The 23743-nt window shown below is 37.3% G+C and overlaps 1 protein-coding gene across 6 annotated transcripts in view; it reads right to left on the bottom strand.

The window, feature by feature from the left end:
* Positions 1-23743, bottom strand: part of CCSER2 (coiled-coil serine rich protein 2) — a 76732-nt gene that overhangs the window by 51752 nt on the left and 1237 nt on the right. For 4 of the 6 annotated variants that reach the window (XM_054205667.1, XM_054205668.1, XM_054205670.1 and 1 more), the window contains 2 exons: positions 8596-10069; positions 7468-7670 (listed from right to left, as the gene is read on the bottom strand). In XM_054205667.1, coding sequence (XP_054061642.1) covers positions 7468-7670; positions 8596-10030 — 1638 coding nt within the window. In that variant the 5' untranslated portion in view covers positions 10031-10069. The remainder of the gene's footprint in view (positions 1-7467; positions 7671-8595; positions 10070-23743) is intronic. The other 2 variants (XM_054205671.1, XM_054205669.1) reach the window with 1 other exon arrangement.

Raw genomic sequence — 23743 nt, 5'->3', positions numbered from 1 at the left:
AGGAGGAAATGCAATTAGTCATCAACACTGCTAATCCGAGTACAGACTGTCAAAAAAAAAATACAAGCGTGTTTTTTTAATTATGTCCTCTGTTTTGAGAAAGATCTTTATTGTTCTTTGCTGAATGACATTAAGATTTTTGAGACAAAGATTTTAATCCATATCAAGATGCAGGTACAGTCTGCATAAAGACCAGAACTGCCAATGAAAGTAAGGTTTATGCAATAATATAGTCCAGAAAAGCAGTGCTGTTTCAGAAACTTAACAGGCAACTCCCACATACTCATATATATGAAAACTTACTCATTTAACCTTTGAAGAATAGAAGTACACTTTCTTAGGGAAAAGACCAGGAAATATTATTCTGAAATGAACTCTGAATTGGCTGCAAATTATCAGTTTCAATCAACACCTCTGCTAATACCCAACAAAGTAGCGTGACATTTGCTTTTCACATTTTTGATGTTCTAACTCTACCCATTGTTTCCTTCCATTAAAACAGAAAGCCAGCTCAACTACACTTCCTCTATCACACATCAATCAGCCAAACAAAAGCATAAAGAGCATACAACATGTGAAAAAAAATAAAGGAAGATGTGCTTTGAAGAAAGACTCCACATTTGTGGGAAAGAGATGGAACAGGGTCTGGGAAGAAGCCACATCAGCACATTTCTGCACTGCTTAAATCAGAACTGTGACACACCGGGAACAAATCATAAGAAATCCTTCCTCTTGAAGAATCTAAATTTGAGCATGAGGGATGAGTATATCAATAAAGTAATAAATACTGATAACACTAACCATTACTATCCATTTTTAATTCATGCATCATTGTAAAAAGCAACAAATAGACTCCATAAGACTCACTCAAGGTTACAAAGTGTGGCAGATCAGCAGTTGGGATCTCTTTACTCATAGATCATTAAGCTATTTTCTATTCTAATAGCAAGTACACTCAATCCATCAGTGAACAAGAACATTCAATTTATTCTGTTTCTTATTGGGGAAAGAGCTGAATGGCGTGCAAGTCTTTCCTGACTGGAACATCTCCGCTAATGGAGACTCTTAATATCAACTTGCAGACAGAAAAGCAAATACAAGAATGGGAAGAAAAAAAAGCCTTAGATGCTGGAAATCTAGAGGTTTAAGTAATGGCTTACATAAAGATACCATGAAAATCTAAATAAATTTAAGCATCTTTATTTCAATGATAAAATTATATGTATATATATTCTTTCATATGAAAAGGCAGATTTTACATCAAAGCAGTTATTTTTTTAACTTTTCTTTTACATTTACCTTCACCATCTTAAAATCTTCAGACATTTCACTTGCAGTATGAAAAGCAGAAAAAAAGAATCAAATTTCAACTATCTCATTAGATGGAAACTGCTTTTTATGTGTGCTTCTTGTAACTAGCTTGCACCTGAAAGGCTCATTTCAAGGCTGCTCTTTTTAGAAAGTTATAGAAAAAAAAAAAAGAAATGCCTGTGTCAAGAAAAGACACATACTTAGCTTCACTACACCCTGTTAAATGGATGAAAATAAAGCACAAGACCTTCCGAATACTCTGTATTGAATGCCTCAATAAACCAACCACTAATGCTTATGAGAAATTTCATAAGAATGCAACTCATTTTCAGTGTACTACTTAAACTGTATTCAAGTCTGTAAACACTGCTTTTAATTCAGAAAGATTTTGTGCTGAAAATGCTTCCAGTGGCTGTTATACAGTGCTGCTAGCACAGTATGGAGACTCAATATTTACTTGTTTGAAATTAGCATTGTACTGTTTTCAAAATAATTTCAGCACTTCTATCATAGTATTACATAGTTCCATCAAAAAAACCACACTGGGCAGGAGATATCTTATGTCAAATGGTAACTTCTAAGGTATTCACACTTCAAAGTCTCCCAAATACTGCTTTAAAAACAAGACAATCCTTATACATCTGAATAGTTGTTTTATTCCACACTTTTACATTATCTTAAGCTTACCTGCACTTGGATTTTTATTACAGCTGTAACAAAACGGTCCAAAAGTTAAAAAGCCCAGCTACTCATGGAACAAGAACTATGGCTTTGGCATTAAGCTGCCAAAGAGAATGTACAACTAAAGAAGGTAGAAGACAATACCTAGAACACTTCACTCTACAGAAGTAAATGTATTAGAAACACACACATTACAAGTCTGAATGCACATAATAAATTACTCACTTGAGAAATCGAACTGTCAATTTAAAGCTTACTATAAAGTCATTTTGAGAAGTAAATTATTTTAAAAAATTAAGGTAATTAACACTAAGTTATTGTAAATAACTAAATTACTGTAAGTAATTAGCAATTGAACTAAACAATGCTATTTTAGCAAGCTTATTTTCTCTTTCTTTAAGAAGCAGAGCATATTTCAGCATACTTCACTGTGAGTACTTATGCCTCTCGAACCAGAAAGCATTCTGCCCAGGCTCAAAAAGTAATACAGAATTGCCCTTTCCCAAGTTTCAATCACAAAGGGGAAAATATACAACAAAACGAAAGAGTCTTATGAGATTTCAAAAATTACCCAGGAAGATGACAAATATTTCACTTTCCAGATAAAATTCTGGCCACATGTCAATAAATGACAGAACAGGTTCGTTCCAATGAGATCCAGATTTCATCCCAAGAGCAATTAAATTCTCAGCAAAGCAGCTAAAACCCATCTGTCTCTTCAAGCCAGTTTTCAATTATTATTCCATAATCTTATATCCTTATAATTACATTGATGCTCACTCTATATATACCCAAAATACTGGTTTTATTTACTTTAGTAAAAGTGAACACAACAAACATTCATATTGTTACTACAGTAAAAAGGGGTCAGAGGACTCGATCTCTTGTCTTCTTCTAAAAGAAGGTCTTGATCTGACCAGATAATACAGAGAACACTCATAAAAGTTTCCTGTCTAAACCTATTTGCCCAAATGAAATTGGTTTTAAAGAAAAAAACACAAACACACCACAACTTGTTCACTAGAGAGTATTAGAGAAAAAAGTCAAAGCTAGTAGAATATCAGTTTGAATTTTTACTTCTTGCAAACTATTATGCACTAGAATATTGTAGTGTCTTTAAAAAAAGCACATACCTCAGAACAGTTCACACAATAACAACTGTATCATCTACCCTATTCTTAATGTAAATAAGAACTTCGACTTTACAAAAATATTCAAAGTTTCACTCTGAAAAAATATGTATTAAAGCTTGCATTTCTCATGTGTCTACTTAATATTAAGGACAGGAGAAAACAAAACAGCTCAAACCTTGCTACAGCAAGAGTGCTACACTATTAGTTAAGCAAACGAGCGATGAGACTCCAGTTAGGATGCACGTTTTAGGCTACATTGCTTATATGTATGTTGAACAGTATTTCCAGACAAAAATTAATGAAAGCAAAAGTGTAGCAAGGTTGATATACTATAGTCCAAGTTCTCATTCCAAGGAATAGGGGAAAAAAAAAATTTGTTTCCTGCCCTCTGAAGTAAAATGACTTTAGTCCTAAGCAGCTATTTCAAAGATCATTGTAGAAGTTAGACATTCTGTCCTTCAGATGCACAACTACCAGACTTCTACTGAGGGAATGCTGACCCTCAGCTGCTAACTGAACAGCCACAAGCAAGCAGAATACTAATGCAGTCTCTCCCTTCAGTAAAACAGAATTCATCTATAGGAATCAAAATGTCTTAAAAGTCTTGATTTCAGCTTGGCTCTGTAAAGTTTTTTGGTTTAATGAAGACAGTTATATTACAATCATGAGCACAGTCCAAGCCTAGAGACACAGAAAAAGCACAGATCCACGTTAAGGTTTTTTTGTTTGTTTGTTTCCCTTTCCTTCTGTAATCTAACTCTTAATTTTGTTTGCAAGGCTTTGTTGTTTTTAAATAATTGTAATCTAAGCTTCATTTATAACTACTTACTCAGTGTTAGTGAAATGAAGAGACATTTTAATTATAACCTTTAACTTGGTTGCTGGCCCAAAATTGGCTAGCAATAGAATTGATGAAAGCCTGTATTTGAGAAAACAATCCAAACCAAAACACAAAACAACAACCAACCAACAACCAAAGGAAAAGACAAACCAACCTAAAAAACCCCCACAAACAAAACAGAGTAGAAGTTGTACCTCACATTGTTGAGCAGCTTTCCACCATGAAACAGTAGAGCAACTAGATGCTAAAATAAGTAGCTGAAACACAGGACATAAGCAAACAGTACAACTAAACTTTAAGTGAGAATACATAGGGACAAATATTGTCTATGTCACTAATTTACAGAGTCATCACAACTGCTCTGCTAAGCATCACTCATCTCACACAGCACTGAGCAGAAATAGCATTCACTGATTTGGTGCTCTGCAGTAAAGACCAGTTGTTGAAAGAAGTAAGGAATACCAATGAAATGAATGCTTAAAAACATTTGCAGGAGTTCATTTCTTAGCACGTTAACCAATGGTAAGCCTTCAAAACTGGAAATGAAACAAAACTAGGGACAGTGGAATAAGTTATTTTCTGTTACACACTTAGAGAATAAAAACATCTTCATCCTGACAAGGTCTCAAAAAACCCATGCAAATTGTACTTAGCTGTAAATCCCCATGGCACGGTCTTACGAGAGGTTATTTAGATTTGTATAACTTTTAAACCTCCAACAATGGATTGCATGTTTTCTCCATAGCTGTTGCCTCAGTTAGTGAAGGACAGAAGGACTGTCCTACAAGAGGCCAAATTTATTTTATCTTCCCTTCCCTGCTTATGTCCTTAAAACCAAGCTCTACTGAGAATAGCAGAGATACTTGCTTTTCTTCCCCCAGAAAAGGAAGAAAAAGACTGAATAGCCAGCAAGCTCCTTCCATTGTCTTCCTATTCTGGTTGCCATTCCAGAAGCCTTGTTAAAATCACCTCTGCAAAAGCTGCCTTTTTAAAGATGGTCAAAACACTTTTAATCTAAGATTACCCAATAAGGGCTGCACTGCCATCTATAGAAAAGTTATCAAAAAGCATTTAATATTTGTTGTTGATACTAAGGATGATACAGCTTAAAAGACTAACAATACAACAGCGGGATGGAAATTAAGAAAAAAAGGGGGAATTTTACACTAAACCCCACCAATTACTCACCATCTAAATACCTGAATTGTTATTCAGCTACATTGTTTCCACTCATCCCAGCCTGATGCCACAGAAACTCCAGAAGCAACTATCTGCTTTGGATATTTCCCTGGAAATATTAATTCCAAGGGATAGTCAGGCTGGCATTAGCTCAAGCACTCAAAATTCTTAAATCTGACTGTTGGATTTTGACACACAAATATAAACTGCTTTTACCCTCACCATATTAGAGGATAGAAGCCACATAATTTGATCACATATCTCCCAGCAATCAAAACATGTGATATGCTGACTAATCACAGTAATTATTCTCAATGCCTTCAGTTCTATTTTTTTTAACCCATCTTTATATTCATTACCTGCAGAGAAAAGGAAAAACATGGAACAAAAGCTTATATTAACCTACGCAAGAACATAATTCTTCAGAAATAACGAAAAAACGTATCAGAAATTCTTCTGCGTATTCAGATTGAAAATGATCAGTTTTTAATCTTTAGGTTAAAGAAATCAGTTATACCATGTTTTCTACCAAAACAAACAAGCACAGGGGGAAAAAAAAAAAAAAAACAAAAAACCAACAACACCCCCCCCAACCCCCACACTAAATGTCAATTCAACAAACGTTGCACAGTTACCACTTCCCCTCAAAAAACCAAGCTGACTGAAAATATATTTCTGCCTTATACACATAAAAGATGTATTACTGATGTTTCTCTCATTTAAGATAAAAATTCACAGTACAGTAAGCACTGTAATTCCGGAACAGCATTAACAGGATAAAAATCAAAATAGGTGGAAAAAACACAACTTTATAGATTCAGCAGTCTTACAACCTCCTCCCTCTCTCCACTTCCTCAAAACCTAGTAAGCTCATTCTTCCATTTTTAAGCCTTCTCCAAAAGCTATTTACTTTCAATAAAGGAAGAAATAAACCAAAATAATGAACCAAAATACCAAAAGTTTCCAATGTACCTCTGCTCCACAAGGCTTACAACAGCTTCCATCAGTCAGAACACGGATTGACTATCAATTCATACACATGCACAAATTACTGCATGGAGGTCACATGTATCAAAAACCTAGATACATAGTTCAAAAGCATGGGGAAGCAGTGTCTTTCATTTGCTTGATAAATTACACTGTATGTATCAAAAATATCTATATTTAAAATTTACCAAGGACAAAGTTTAAAAACTTCCTTTTTTTTCCCTGGCATGTGTATTCATGTGTCTGGGGAAAAGGTTGGTTGTTTTTGCAGTGGCCTACATTAAACATTTTTGTCCCCTATAAACACCAATAAAGCCACACAGCTCATACTGGAAGAGTCTCAAACTGCTTTTCCAAGCTGGCCACAATTACCACGAAAAGTTAATAACCATTTTCTAAACTCTTTTAAGCACTACATCCCAACGTTATAATTTAAGACAGAAAGCAAACAATACCACAAGCAGCTAAAAAGATATCAGGAATTTGTATGTAATTACACATAAAAATATAATTACATAGCTATGCCCAATTTTTCAGAAGAAATCTCTGCTTTTCTGCTCGGGCTACAGCAGACAACCCTACTAAAATAAGAAATCAAAGTCTGAGTAGGTGCCACAAAACCCCGTCCAAGTCCAAAACTAGTATTTTCCTCATGCCCACTGAAATCCCAAGGTTGGCTCCGACCTCAGCTGAGAGTCACAGCACTGCAACAACTCTCCATCCATTCTTTAGACTGAATGATGTTTCTGGCAAATCAGTTACAACTTCAGCAATAAGAAAAAGGTTGTCATGCATGTTGTGTAGTACACTTGAGACATACAGAGAGTCCTGCTAGAGTGAGCTACTACAGTCAGGTTATCTACCTTAAAGATTCTATGCTTGAACAAACTGAGAAATCAAAACTTCAGTTCAAAAGGGTCCCGTATGTATAGAGTATAGAAACAAGGTGATGGAAGTAGTCAGATAGGCGATAGCTATTTTCGTACTTTTTCACTCCTAGGTTTAAAGATTCGTAGGAGATATTTAACCTATCATTTGCAGAAATTAATTCCTTTATTCTTTGTGAGCACTACCATGAGATTGCATAAGGAAGGACCTGTTCTCTCCTAACTTGAGAATAAGGAAAAAGAATAACGTATGTAAACAGCCTAATCAAAGTCACCTGTCCAGAAACAGGAGTTCCTAAACAAGAAGTTTCAAAAAGCTATCAACTACAGAGAAAAGAGGAAACAATTATGAAGTAAAAAAATAAATTAATTCTGTTTTTAAAACATAGTTAATAAGCAATAAACTCAAAACACTATAATTATGCAAATTATGCATGCAAATACATACTATGCTGTTCATTTCTGAAGACTCATAACTTCCACATGGATGGACACTCCCAATAGGTTCCAACCCTTCTTCATCCCACATATACGTGCCATCAGAGCTGTCAGATGGCGAAAGCTCAAAAGAGGACCCAGCTCTGTAATTCACCTCCGGAGAAATCACGTTCTCAGAAGTATGCTTCGTGCTTTCGCTGTTGTCATCCACTGCTTAAGAAAAAAGGAATAGTTAAGATCCCAAAACCAATCCAATATTACAAAAATAACAGTTAAGATGCATATAACTGGTGCGTTAACTTTTCTGAAACTGTACTGTAACAGAAATATTTGAAAGCATTCGACAGTATTGTTCATTCAGCCTAGAGGGGAAAAAAGCTCAAGCTGGCTTGGTAGCTACAACTAAGTATCCTTCTAAACTACACCTTTGTTAGCCTTTTACACTGCACTAATTCACCCATTGTGAAAGCTACCTTCTAGAATTCTGTATCTTTTTATCATATTACATAGTGGGTCCAAACATAGATCCTTTGGATCCAAACTTTCAACTGTAACTTCTCTCAAAACGAATGCGTACTACGAGAAGCCCATCAGAGACTTGAAAACGTGGCTTTTAAAAACATCTGCTGTCTCCTCCACTAGTCTTTAAATAATTAATATAGCATGCATCTGGAAAAACAGCTCTCCCCCTCCCCCCCCAAAAAATGGCATTCCTATTTATAATGTAACTGATTTAATTACATACCCTACACTTATTCCCATGACACAGAAGCAGTTACAGCAGTTCTAGGCCTACAGAGGCAGGGTTGGGGGGAGAAATTTTCTTAAACGATCACCAGCCCAGAGAAATTAATAGCAAAGCAAGGATATGAGGAAGCCCACAACCATATCGCAAGCGTGGCTAAAGGAGGTGTCATTCATTCTTATCCTGAAGAAAGAGCTCTTCAAAGTCAGGCTTGGGAAAGATAACTATCATGCAGAAAAAGCACTGTAAGAAAATAAATGGGCCTGCATAGAGCCAAGTTCCATCCTGAAACAATTCACAAGCAATGGGCAGTTATATAGAACAACTTAATTACAGTTTCAGAATCTTGATTTAGTACCTAGAATTTCAAACAGAACATAACAAAGTATTTACCAGACACGTTTATATCAAGCCAGTCATCAGCATTACAGCAAGATCCTCCACTTCCCTTGAGGGAAGTGAATGGCTCGATGGATGTTACGCTCCCACGCTCTAACTCTTGAAGGCTGCTCTCCTTTTGCTGTATTTGTATAGTTCTGTTTGGATCTTCTATATCTATGAAATCATCACTGAAGTCTTCACTCAAGTCATTTTTTTCAGAGGATGACAAAGAAGATATAGATATTTCATCTCCATCATCGCTCATACACATGACTTTTGACCCATGTTTTCCCATACTTTCATGCAGGCCCTCATCAGATTCTGTTCTTTGAGCATTGCTCTCTATAACACTGTTTTTCTCAATTGCTCTTGTAATATTTGTTGAAATTTCAGAGTTCTCCACGATGCATGTGTCAGAAGTTGTACTTTTGCTGCCATCCACAACGATATTTCCAGCAAATCGCTGCCTGGTAGGCTTCAGCAGAGAAGGCCGACTTAATCTGTATCCAAAAGAAGGTGCTGACCCAGATCCATTCGACAGTGGGGGCTTCTTTGAAGGAGCTGACACACCAGAGTAGGTCCTGGTAAATCCATACTTCATAGGTTCATTTCCATTGGGTACATCCAACTGACGTGCATTTCTTGACAACAAAGTTGACCTCTGAGATGTCCTGGCAGCTAGATTTTGACTATGATAAGGCCTTGTAAGATCCACAGCTTTATTAAAGGAATGTGACCTGGTTAAAGATGCAGTGGGAAGGAAAGAATTCTGAATGGAATGTGAAAAACTTTGCGACCTTACCATTTTTTCACAGGAAAAAGCCCTAGTATTGTCTGTAGATTGAGCCAGACTTTCGCCTGAACTTGTCCGTGTGGCACTGGAATTAGCTCTAGGTCTCTGCAAACCTACCATGGGCCTATTTCCATAAAATCCATTTAAATGTGATTTTGGAGCATTGAGTCCGGAATATGAGGTCCTTCCTGACAGGGTACCTTTGGCAAATTTTGCTGAACTAGAGAGTCCAGACAAAGACTTTGGGTTTAATTCCTCAGTAGAAGATACAAACATATTGGTTTGCTTTGCTGCTTTTGATGCAACCGAAGCAGTATTGTTCAAACCCACCCTGAGCACATCATTACCCAATGCTCCTTGAGACTGAGAATACTTCTCAGAATCAATTAATTTTTCATTAGAGTTATGTTTAGAGTCAGTCTCTCTCCCACTTTGATCATGAAGTTGGTATTTATTTGATTTTTTCCAGTTGAAAGAAAAGGAAGACATGCGAACAGTGCCATTGTGCTTGCCGAAATTTTTACCACCATTATTCCCTGCTAAACTAACAGCCGTCCCATTTGGCGTAGGTTGCAAAACACTTCCTAAAGTTTTCGTTCCATATTTCGGTAGCCTGGAAACCAAGGATGTCCTGATTTGATTTTTTTCTTCCATGAGCTATTGGGCACATTGGTCCTTAAACGGTGCTTGAATCTAAGGAAAAGAAAAAAAGAATATCAGACCTGAACCACACATTAGACAACATAATTTTATATACATTTGCATCTATGTTTACCACATTCCTGGGCCTAACTATGCCATGGTGATACAAAGTAACCCAGACAAACTTTGTGAACCACAGAAGTATCTGTCACTAGGAGCTACTTGGCAGTAATATATTATTCAGGTCACACCTCCCTCGCCCAACTTTCATTAGTTAAATAAACTGCCATTTTTTTTGTTCTTCCTTTTGAAATCTATAAAATAAGCTTAAAAAGGGATTGGGGCTTTGTTTCCCCATTTACCTTATTTGAGCAAACTGAATTTTTCAATTGTGTTACAATTATTAAGTTAAACACTTAAGACAGCAATGTAAAACCTTACGAACTATAACAAAGTCTGACAAAAAGCTATTTTTTTAAAATTTTTTTTGTCAGTTTCCACAATGTCTATGTGATGAGATACAAAATAATCACTCATCATCCTCCTTCACCACAGCATTTTTTTTCCATATCTTATTGATATTCCTAATTCAAGAGGAACATTCCTAGCCATTTTTTACTCTTTGTATGGAAACTGTAGTCTATTTTGGTCATCATCTTATTCATGTACAAGACTTGCAGTACAGGGCAACAGTTGCGTAAGGTCAGTGTTAGTAAGCAAATTTAAAAGTTTTAATTCTGTGCAGTGATACATGAAGACATAACTCTAGCTAAAAAAGTATGAGATAAAAACATAATTATACCATTCATACAGTCCCTTATATCTTGAATTTCTCTCCCATCCACCTGATTTGGAATACAGGGACTCCACTGCAGCCTTCAATGAAGATTTGTTGTATCTCAACTTATAGTCATGTCATTTTGGGCAATTTTATATTGCATTCACTTTATAAAGCCGTACCTGCTTTACAGGCATATCTTTGCCTCAAAAAAATTTTTGCCTTGAGAATTTCAACCTCTTTGCTTTGATATACCGCTTTTTGTTTCTTCCACTCTCACCTACATACCCGTCCTACTATTTGGACAACAATTTATGCCTGTATCACCCTTTTGTACAGTACTTAGTCTGTTGTTTTGCCTGGCTATACAATACAAACAACTCATCTAAATGCTATTATTAAAGACTTGCAAATAAGATAATAAGGCCTTGAGAAGTCTCCAAGTTTCAATGTTGCATCTTAAGACAAGTTTTACTCTTATGTTAAATTCTGCATTTGCAAGACCAGATTTCTGTTTTTTCAAGACAGTTGTAAAAGGATATCTTGCTTTTGCCACCCAGTGGTCTTACAACAGCGTAAAGACACAGAATTTCAGTCATTCACATGTCATTCCCTGAAACTATTAGCCGTGTTTCTCTTTTCACAGACCTACACGTAACGTAGCTGGCAGGACTGAAAAAAACCCTGAATTTTTTTTAAACCATAGCAATCATGATGAGAATCAACACACAGCAAGCAACATTATACTTACTCAAGGTACAGAAAATACCTTGTGTAACCACAGCAAGCATTACCTTGAAGTGAGTCACTCCCCAAGCTGCAAGACCTCACTAAGAAACACTTAAGATAAAAATCAAAGTGGCATTAAATTCATGCAAATTGAAGTACCCTTAGGATTTTGTAAATGAATAGGATGCCCCACAGCTGTACTTCTGGAAGTAGATCTTCATTAAAAAGAAACAAAGAGAAACATACTCAGAGACATGGCTTTTTAGGGGGTCTTACGGGTAGTGAAAATATCAGAATCCACATCCTACAACTGGTAGAGCACATTTCCATTTGGAAACGCACAAATCCAGAGTTTTCAAATACCAAGTGCAGTCTTGCACACTGGAGACATAACCCTCACCTAGGCGTAACGAAGAGGCACAAAAGTATTTCCCCCCAGCAACAGCAAAACATTAAACTCTTTATGTATAATATGTGCCTGTATGTGAATTTACGTATCTAACATTAGACTTATCTCAAAAACACTATAACCAACACCGTCGACTAAGAAGAGCGTTCACAGCATCTCATTCATGTATCTGTACCCATAGTAAAGAAACTTGCCTACCGTTTACCTGTGTTTCTTACAAATGAAAAAAATCATTATTCTTTAATATCAAAGATAATTACTTTATGTCAAATATATGGAGTAGAGGCAATAAAGTACACTTTTTAAAAAAAAAAACTTCCATGCATAAAAAATGGCCTTTAACATCATAATGAATTCATTCACAGCAAGAATCATACTGCAGATCTATCAAAAGATAATCCAACTCCAACAAAAAGGCTCAAGTCTTGTAAAGAAACCTTCCAAATTAAAAAAGTTCAATTAGAAAGCTGCTAATTTAACTTTCATGCTTTATAGATAATTCCCATTCACATCTGTCTACCATCTCTTAGGTGACTGCAAAATTTAAATGAGGCCATTTAATTAGATTACTTTAATCCTCCACCAAGTGCTGCAAATTAAACTTGAAAAGACCTTTCAGTTTGCTAGGAAGGGTGCTTGCTCATTTATCCTTAATTAGGGAAGGACAAAACATTATTTTCAAGAAAACTGTACTGATTGCTTAAAACACTTGAGATAATTAAATTAAAAGACAAGCAATACTTGTCTGTCTTTTATTAACTGTAACTACTGTGTCACCTTTTCAATTCGAGGTTGCATTTGTTTCCTTGAAATACAACGCCACAGGAAAAAAACACACCCAAAACTCAACAGTATCACGTCTGGCAGATGTTACTTTTCCCATAAAATGGGAAATTTTCTTATGAAGTTCTCTTAAACATCCTCAATATTGATATATATTTACTACTAGAAATTACACTACCCTAACAATGAAATCCCCTTATCAAGAAGCACAATACCTGCAAGTTACAGTATGATTTCTGCATCCCACAAAACTCAGGTTCAATACATTTTAAGTCGTATTCTGCTATATTATAAAGAAATTCAAACTATTTTGAGACTTCAGCAGTCTATGGATTTTTTAAAACAGACATTTGGGCAAAGGAGTCATATATGCTTTGCCTCGGGAAACACATTATCTAGTGCACACAAGCCTAATCGGGAATTAAGCTAATTATAGAGAGCCTAGTCTTACATAATGATCCAGGGAAAAGGAATTAAAACTTACAGACCCTCCCTGAAGTATAATCTGAATTAACTGGAAAGCTGCTACATCCTTACCTTCAAGGATATTCAAGATCCTGGTGATAAGCAAAAGGATATTCACTCTCACTCTTTGTGCTTTCTGTATAGTATTATTTACACCTCAACAAGATCCTCCAATGTTAGCTTCAACTAGCAAACACAACATTCACTTTTATTTCACTCACAGTCTGTTTCAACAACACTAGGAAGACCATTTCCTATATATTAGCTTCTCAGCAAAGTTTAGTTTTGCATCTGAGACTCCACCCTGCAAGTTGTGGAATGATTATTAGAGCAGAAGACAGCTTAAGGTTCATACATTTCAATGTTGGGGCAATGTAAAGTATTGTGATCCCTATGCTCTATGCCAGAGAGCTAACAGCATTTTCAAGTTCCAAACAGATTACTACAAGTGGGACTAAATCCCCCTCCTATTGTCATAGCAGTGTGGAATAAACAGCTGCCGAATGAAACATTTCTGACAGACTGGTGACAGACGAGAGCAATTCTGTGGAACTATTGCTATGCCAACAGTTTCAGATGTATGTTTCATTCTTCTTTGCAATTTAAAGGCCACCTAAACAGAACTACTGAGTAGCTAACTTGAGATGCTCTTCAGAGTGCTACTTCCTCCCCAGGGTGAAGAATTTTTTTCTTGAGGCAGAGACAAACATAAGTTTGTGTAACAGGATTGTGCTGGAAAACGAAGGTAGTCAACACCTCCTTACTACTCCTGGATAACAAAAACGGTACTTTCCTGTAGGTCTGTAAGAAGCTGGCAGCTACAGCAGCACACAAGCTTCTTTACCTACCCAGAAACATTATGTCCGTCGGTGTCCATATATTAGCAAACACCAATTATTAATGGTATCTGGTGTAGGCAGACTGACAGAACAACTGCTATGAAGTTCTGTGAATAAATTAATTATTCATATTTCTGCCATCATGTGCTAGATGTTACTGAAGCCAGTGAAGTTTAATGACCATATTTGCCAAGCCAGACCTTATACTCCTATTATTTGCCTTCTGCAGGAGGCCTAAGAATTAAGATACTACCTAATTCTACTTGTTCGGCTCAGTGACAGGTGATCTAAAGCAGCAGTTTACCAATATTCATGCATATTTATCTTGCCAACTCTACAGTGCTAGAATTTCCAGGGCCCTTCATTCTTTTTCCTAGAAACCAAAAGCACTTTTCTAGTATGCAAACAGCACAGAGCAAAAAGCTTACTTGGCCACAGCACTACATCAGGGCTGAGAAAAGACCTGTTAACTACTGCCCAAGCAGCACAGAAAATGAGTGAAGCCTACCCTTGGGAACTGAAGAGCAAGTGGCAGGCAACAAGTGGATGGTTTGAGGCAGGCACAGTCTACTACCTCAAGTAACAATTATATCCTGTTTTCTGCACCACACTTCTAACGGGAGAGCCCTGCTGAAATCTGAGACAAAACCAGCTCTTCAGGGTGCTACGGACATGCTTCACAACAGGTGCTCTTAACTTCACACTGCTTTTCATGATAACTAAGACGCCCTCCACACACAAAAAAAACACCCCAAAGCCTTGCCAATTTGAAAAAAAGATTGTTGTTTACTTGTAATTATCATCTGCTGAATCTACATATTCCACACAGTCTTTGTGAATTTAAGTGCAGGTGTATTTCAACTCTGTCCACTGTGCATCGCTTACAAAAAACAACCTCTGTACAGCTCTGGGTTTTAACACCACAACTTTTAGTTATCTATTTTTCTATTCAGGACACGAAGAAAGCAGAACTTTCTTAGTGAAACTTCGGCATACCATAAGAACTACTTTTCATGAAAGTGTACTTAAAAAATGCTTTAGGGCAGTTATGTGAAAATATCTTATTTCCACCAGCATAGGGATGTACTGAATGACATAAGAGAAAAATCAGGGAGGCCCCTGCAACAGATGCAGCAAAAGGCTTCTTTAGCAAGTACTTCGGAACACCACAAGACACGTAGCACGGCCGCAAGTTAATTTTCAGCTTTAAGAGGACCACGGGAGCTTAACAGAATGAAAGAAACTGGCAGGAGATCTAGCTAGCAAACACCTGCTCTGAGCAGGACAAGCCCTGAGGAATTAAAGAAGATGAATCCTGAGGGAATTGTGCATGTTGTATGAATTAAGTGGAATCAGAATACAACTAGAAATTCTGATGGCTCCAAGATGGAAATGCTGAGTATTTACAACTGTCGCATATGCTTTTGTGTTATTTACCCTGCACAGACAGGCTCCAGTTCAGTCAAAAAAGCTGCCTTCTCTCAACTCCAAGAAGCAGTAAGATTTATCAGCTCTGCAGTAAAATCCTCCAAGCCTGCCATCCTTGTCCTCTCTTCAGTGTCTCCAAAACACCTCTGTTCTTGAATCATTTCCCAGTGCTTTATGAAGGCATCCATGAATTTTAGTGTCTCTCCCTCTCCTATGTCCAAACTGCACAGTGATAAGTACTAGCATCCTTGACAGTCTGCCTTTTGAAGGTACCACAGTCATAGAGTAAGAAATTCCAAGACACTTAATGCTTATTCTGTTTCTCTGAAATCATTTTGTTCTTCTGTGTTCGAAGTTGTAAGATTCTGTTTCCAGATCTCAGAGAGCTTAGAGGTAAGTCCTTTTCTATTCTTCTTCCCTCACGCTTAGGTACGCTTATGTTCTACCCACTTGTACAATTTGGTCTATCAAACACCAAGCAAACCAGTTATCCAAGCTGCTGTTGTGTTGAATTTTATTTACTGTCGTGCTGAATTTTATTTACTGTCAGTCAGAATGCACTAGGGTCAAGGAATATAAGCAGAGCATGATAATGAATAGAGATAAAGGGAGGAGAGAATAAGTGAAGAGATTGGGGCTTCTGTATTTCTAACATTGAACAGTATCTTTAGCAAATACAGCAAAAAGATATGACATTCCTTGCAATCTTTAAAAGCATTGTTGTTATTCATCAGAATACGGTTTGTTAATGCTTTGTAAGGCTAGAGGACACAAGCACTTACTGGAGAAAAGGAAACAGGGAAATGCAGCTCTATTTTGTAGAAGAAAGCTACCAGAATACTCCCAGAATCAAAAACTCCATTCACATCCCTTAGGGCCACACTCTCAATTCACTCTGCCATTAATGCATTGAATATCAGGCAATGCAAGTAACAAAAAATGGGCTAAGTGCTATCTGCCCAGAAATGTATGCTTTGTAATAGTTTGACCGCTTGTGCTTTGCATATTAGTAAAATAGAGACTATACATTTTAAACCCCATTTTTACATCAAACCTTACCAAAAGGTTGAAGCAAAACAGGATTTGAGTTATCATAAAACCCTAAATTTTATTTAAAAAAATTTACAAGTAAGACCTATGCTAAGTTTTCTCAAATAAGTAAATTTGCCCTGATTTTTGGCATTCTTACATGACTAATAAGGCAGAAAGCAGTCAAGGTCCAGATACTTAGCCAGCTGCAGCAAGAGAGCAGCTCCAGTACAAAGAAAAGAAGATGGATGAAGATACTTGAGGGCTTGGACATATTACTGCCAATAGAAGAGAATATCAGTGCCTGCAAAAAGGTAGAAATAGACTTGAAACAGTGCACTTGCATGTTCCTCTTAAATGTTTACATTGTTATAGTTCATTCATAAATGAGACATGAAATGCAGTGACACTTACTCTTTTCTGCGTTAGTGCTGACAGCCTAACTGTTCTCAGGGACTGAGGTCAGCTAGCAATTGAAATAAAGCATTGCAGAGGCACAACTCCTCTCTGAAGCTGCCAATCATCTGATGGACCCTCTTGGAGGAAGTCATCAACTCCCTCCTTCAAAAGATCTACTCTTCTTGACACAGCAGAGATAAAGCACAGGTCTACTCTGACTTTGTCAAATTTCTGCAAAGTGCCTTTAGTTAGAGCTAAAGGTAGCTCAGTCACTGACAGACATGTGACTTTCCTTAAGTTTGCTTTTGTGCACTCTTCTTATCATTCATCCAAATGTAGCAGAGTCGTACCTTGTTAAATCTGAACTAGCGATGTCAACTCTGCACCTGCAAAACCAACTCTTCAAAACACAAGATCCAGAACACAGCAAGGCTTTCACTGGAAATCCAGAGAGCACAAGGCACAGCTGACAAAAACAGCACATTAGGCATGCTGACCCCAAGAACAGCTTTCAAAGCACTGTAAGTCGTGGTCGGGATACACTGTAATAAATCAGAAGCAGAAACAACTGACATAATCATGACTGATATACTTAGCTTCAACACAGAAACAATTCTGCTAGAAGGAATTAAATTATGTGGATTACTTCATTTGTTATGTTACACAAGGAACAGCTTTCTGTTAACAGCACCAATTCAACAGATTCAACCTTAGTGAGCACATCATGTAGACCAAGCTTCTTCAGTAGAGTAGCTTAACAGCTCTTAAACTGCAAAAGATGCATTGTTCTCAAAATCTTTGGTCGTGGAGAGATACAAAAAGCCTTTATTTGCTTCAATTCTTTGATGACATTCACTTTAAATTGTCACCAAATTTGCAAGGATAATAAACAGAAAAGGGAAAACCAGGCTAAGAAGAGACATACGCTGTCTGTCTGCCTTAAAGATCTAATGCTCTGCAACCTAAAGACAAAGTTGAACAGCTACAGTGAATAAAAGAACTAAACTATCATATTACTCAAGCATTATTAACACACACACACACAGAAGTACTGGGACTATAAAGCACTTCTATATCTAGGTTACTCTCCTATGCTGTCTTAACACTTGCATGTATTTGACAAGATTGCTATCCTGGAAGATGGCCCATGATTGTGTATATGAAAGTGCATGTGTACATGTATAGAATCATAGAATGGTTAGCGTTGGAAGGGACCTTAAAGATCACCTAGTTCCAACCCCCATGCCATGGGCAGGGACACCTCCCACTAGACCAGGTTGCTCAGAACCCCATCCAGCCTGGCCTTGAACACCTCCAGGGATGGGGCTTCCACCACCTCTCTGGGCAACCTGTTCCAGTGTCTCACCACCCTCATGGTGAAGAACTTCTTCCTAACGTCCAGTCTGAATCGTCCCATCTCTAGTTTTAATCCATTCCCTCTAGTCCTACCATTACCTGACATCCTAAAAAGTCCCTCACCAGCTTTCTTGTAGGCCCCCTTAAGATACTGGTAGGCCACTATAAGGTCTCCTCAGAGCCTTCTTTTCTCCAGACTGAACAACCCCAACTCTCTCAGACTGTCCTCATAGGAGAGGTGCTCCAGCCCTCTGATCATCCTGGTGGCCCTTCTCTGGACACGTTCCAGCATGTCCATATCTCTCTTGTAGTAGGGCCTCCAGAATTGGACTCCAGGTGGGGTCTCACGAGAGTGGAGTAGAGGGGGAGAATCACCTCCCTCAAGCTGCTGGCCACGCTTCTCCTGAGGCAGCCCAGAATACGATTGGCTTTCTGGGCTGCTGGTGCACACTGACGGCTCACGTTGAGCCTCCCGTTTACGAGCATCCCCAAATCCTTTTCTTCAGGGCTGCTCTCAAGCCAGTCGCTGCCCAGCCTATATCAGTGCTTGGGATTGCCCCTGGTCTTTCCCATTTGACGTAAATAGCTGCCTTTCAGAAAGGTTTCAAAGGCAAATTAAATTCTATGCTGTAGTTAAGATTGACTGAACAATCCCAAACATCAATTGCAGCCTAGAACCCAAGCTTTCTAGAGGTGAAGTGGCAGATAGCAATCTCTCCTTTCAAAAACTTTGTGATTATGTCAGCATGAAAGCAACTGAGAGCAGAAACAGATCACTGCTTTTGCTGATGGTATTATTCCTTCAGCAACAACATTTCATGTTGGTAATTTCAATCTTTCTCAATTTATTCTTACAGAACAGATTAATCTGTCTCCGAGTTCAGACATAAAAGCAACTCTGCAAACAAGTAGGAATTATCTGCTGTTGTCTGGCAAATATTTCACTGAAAACAGAAGAGCCTCCCTTTTCCCTCGGAACTATCCACTGTCACCAAAAGATTCAAACACACCACTCCTGTCTCTAATTCTACTAGGAAAGACTTAACTTCACCATTGATTCAGTAACAAACTAAAGAGTCAGCTTCCAGTTACCCTTTTGTGCTACTCGAGTAACGCACGCTACCTGGAGCAGGATTTTCTTGCTGATAAGAACAAGCAGGCTGGCAACCAAGTGAAACTTTGAATACAACTGATTATAGATGGAAATATCACTTTTTAGACTTTTGTCCATTGTACTCCTACAGTTTGTTTATTCATCTGATGCATCTTCTCCATATAAGATCACTGAGCTATCTTGAGCTAAACCCCTCTTATGGTGGTAACAAACAGATATTGTTCAATACATTTTTGTAGTGATTATATAATGACTAGTGACAAAAACAATACTACCTGCCTGAACCACCACTGAACACTTTATTTATGTTAATAACTTAAGATTAAGAATTCCCATTAGTTTAGATCTGCTACAAGGCTGTGCTTACCACCAATACATAAGATTATTTTTTCCCCTCCAGTCACACATGCTCATTCTTTCTACTGCTGCCTGAATAAGAATTCTAGTTATAAATTAAGCTGAATGACAAGCAGAGATAATTGAAGGAGACTGCATGTAATTCATTGACTCACTGGTACTGAGATAACTTCAGTAAGCCTGAAGAGGTTCACAGGTGATAACTGAGCAAGACTAGACAAGAAACATCAGTAGGAATCCAGAAGAAAATAGTTTTGGGAATTTCTTTCCCACCTATTGCCAATGCTATTTTAACATAGTTTTTGTCAGATCACAACCTTAAGAAAAGAACATGTCAAACCACTGCTACAGATTTATTTTTTTTTAAATCATATTGTTAAGTCAGCCACTGCTGGATTAAAAAAAAAAAAACTAGAAAAAGGACTGACAAAGAAAATCCCTAAAACTTCTCTCATGAAAAAGAAAAAGTGAACCCTGGATAAGCTTGAAATATTACATAAATCATAGTATTTCTCTGGGTTTGGATCATGAGATTCAACTGTCCAGATTCAATTCCACAGCTCAGCCATACAGTTTCAGCAGCCAATCTTATTTTAAAGGTGATGAATAAAAAGTCACATTGTCTCCTGTGGTAGCCTTAAAAAAAAAAAAAAACAACAACAACAAAAAAACACCAAAAACACACACACCACACTGGGAAGAGGATGAACAGGGCAAACACAGAATGTGAATTCCTCAACCTTCAACTACTTTCAATTCACAGGATTTCTTGAAAACACTATGTGGTTTGTTTATGAACCCTCCACAGATCTCTCCTCCACTATCTTGTCCAACCTGTCCTCGAGACCCCAAGTGTTTTCCATCCACCACTGCCTTAAGCAAGGAGTTCCAGAGTCCTCCTAATAATTCTTTTAAAGATTATTTCATAGCCTTGCACAGATTTCTGAGGAAAACTACTTGTTAACTCCCTACATTGCAAGAACTGGCCACCGATTTCTGCCCTCCTTGCTACCAAACATATCAGTTATATCAATCGGTTTGTTTCATATCTATGTGCTTTCAAGAAGATACTGAACTACTCGGATTCTTTGAAGTGAAGTTTGACTTCAACGTCCACCCTTAACCAAAAATACCGCAGCCAGGTACTAGCGTATTATAGCTTTCAGTTGAAACTTTCTTATTTTTGAACCACATCTTCAAAGTGCCACTTTCTTGCTATTGAATTTCATTTCACTAGTGCTGGACACTTACAGCTTACAGTCTATGATACCATGGTTATAAATCAGTTCCCAGTCTCAAAACTAAATGCTCTAAAAATATTCCAGTTCCAAACAACTTTGCAAGTTTGCCACAGCATAACAAACATCAACATGTTTTTAACCACAGACTGGCAGCCTCCTGTAAGTATTTAAAGTGTGTTTTGTATTTTCTTACTGATTTTTTGATACATGAACATAAACAGTTATATCTGAGTGCACCCATCAAGGCCAGTTTTCTACAGTGTAGAAGACACAGATAGTTGTTATCCTTACACATTTGCAACTGAAAAAAAAAAGGGTTCTCAAAGAAACTGACGTGTAACTTCAGTTACTAGTGACAGTTTGTCCATAGGATCAGTTTCTTCCACACTACCTTACAGAATTACACAGAGACAGTCATCTATGCTCACATTTTACTTGAATTTAAAGGAAGTTGATACATATGATTTGTTTTGTTTAATCAAGATCTCAAATTTAGTCATGGTAAAGAGTTATTTTTATGAACTACCATTTCAGAGAGCTTTCATGACTGAAAGAGTTACACAGAGAGGGATTAGGATTTATTTTTTTATTTTATTTAAACTGTTTACTGATGGACAATGCTCCGAAGGATGAAGGATTCTGCTCCTTTCCTCAAGTCTCCTGCTACTAAGAGCAGTAGCTTTGACCTTGCCGAGTTTCTACCTACGCAAGTTTGCCTTACTGAGATGAAGGTTAGTTAAAAGTCATAGCTTCCCTCAAGTCATCAAAAATACTGATCCACAAGTTTATCTAATAATTTCATCATATAAAATCAGAAAAATGCATTTAAATAAAACCTATCTTTAATATGATTCACAAAAGGAACATGAGCTGAAGTACCATATAAATTCACGTTTGAATCTCTATACCAATCTAGAAGAGACTCTTGAATCTCCAGCTCAAAGTACACGTGATATTGCGTCAAGAGAACCTAGGATATTCAATTCTCCCATGACACACCACTTAACTTGTGCTCTGTGTGTCACAAGCCATCTGGGCTAATTAGGCTAAAAGCATAGGAGTTCTTTTGCTTCAGGGAGAAAATTAAGAAATTGTTTGCAAATTAAGGGTTATTCCAGATCTATAACTTGTTCAACCACCACATAAAAGTAAAACCTTATCAGCCATTTTCCTCTGGCTAAGAAGCCAAGCCTCCTTGCAGCGAGAACCTTGCCAACATTAACCATACTTCTGCTTCAATCAAAGCCATTAAAATGCACTCTGCAGAAGACTACCTCAACTCATCACAGACTAAGTGCTCATGAAAATCCCAACAATCTGCAGTGAAAAAGGCATTTTATTGAGAACTTGTGACACCAGTTCCCCGCATGACCAGGGATAAGCATCCCCCACCCTGAGTAGATTTTCTTGCTTCACTTACTATAGGATATTATCAGCAGAACTGCTCCAGCTGAATCCTCCCTTTCGAAAAGATAGAGAATAGCTAGCGAGCAAAGTCCAGATCTCTGCAAATCAAGCTACTTTTGATCAAGGAGGAAACAATATTCTCAGAATGTCTTCCAAAAGCATCTATTTGATAGAAGTTTAAGAGTGAGCTGGAGTATGTGTCCCAGAGGTACGAAGAAATGCAAAGACCTACACTGACTAGCTGAACTTCATCTTTGGAATAATTATTTTAATGCTGTTGGGATTTTATTGTAACATACATGCATTCAGGTATCCAAAGATTTACATAAGCTTTTTTTATTGCTCCAATTGAAACACAATACAGGATTTTAAACCTAATTATCAAAAGCACCATTAGTATTTTGATCTTCTTAGTATCCCTGTTGGCACAGAGTTTAACCCTGTCTGAAAGCTTCTAATTAAGAAAATGGTACTTCTGTTTACACTTCCAGACAGTGGCTAGAAGTGCTGCAACTGGCTACCTTTTATTCCTTCATCTTTTCCATTTTCAGTGATCCGCACTTTCTAACACTTTTAGGCAAGCAACATTCATCTGAAGACTGATGGCATAATGGCTTTTTATCTAAAGAGCCGGTGCCAACACTTCTTTGTAACTGGTTTATTCCAAATAACCAATCCCTCTTAAAGGATGATCAGGTCCAAAAGTAATAGGTTTTACTCCAGCAAGCTTTTACATGAACGGTTCCATTAAACAGGATTACTCATTAGTATAACAATATGTTAAATGAGATCATTATGTTAACTGAGATCATTACTATTCATTTTTTTCTACATTGATATACATTGTTACTTCAGTTCAGAAACACAAGGTGTTACAGTGGTCAAAAATGTAAATACAGAAATCTTCTAAACCTGAAACATTTCTACTGTTTAAATAGCTTTACGATTAGAAGACAATACTCAGCAGTTTTTGGAACCCAAACATTGGGATTTCAATAATGAAAAGTACTAACTGAAGCAAAGATTAAACTTTGACTTTATATATTTATATATATAAAGCGCCTATCATCATATTGATAAACATTCTTCGGAACCACTCTGACAGCATTTTTTCTACTGCAAGTCGTACATTCACATAGCTCCTTGGTTAGCATTTAGGTAGCTGGTTGCTACTAATGTTCCGTTTGTTACCCTCTTCAGCTTGGAGGCATTACATTCAAAATGGACCCACAGAATTTAGAGTTATGTGATCATTATACGCATGAGAAAATATCTGCCAAATTTCATTCAGTATCACCAAAAAAATGTAAATATTTACTGCCTCACACTAATAGGATGAAGTTTTGTATTTTCGAATACTCCAGAAGAGATATTTTTAAAGTTTCAGAGAA

The sequence above is a fragment of the Rissa tridactyla genome, chromosome 6, assembly GCF_028500815.1.
Source record: "Rissa tridactyla isolate bRisTri1 chromosome 6, bRisTri1.patW.cur.20221130, whole genome shotgun sequence".
Classification (NCBI taxonomy): Eukaryota; Metazoa; Chordata; class Aves; order Charadriiformes; family Laridae; genus Rissa; species Rissa tridactyla.
The sequence above is the reverse complement of the archived record's forward strand: the minus strand, read 5'-3'. Positions and strand labels throughout refer to the sequence as shown.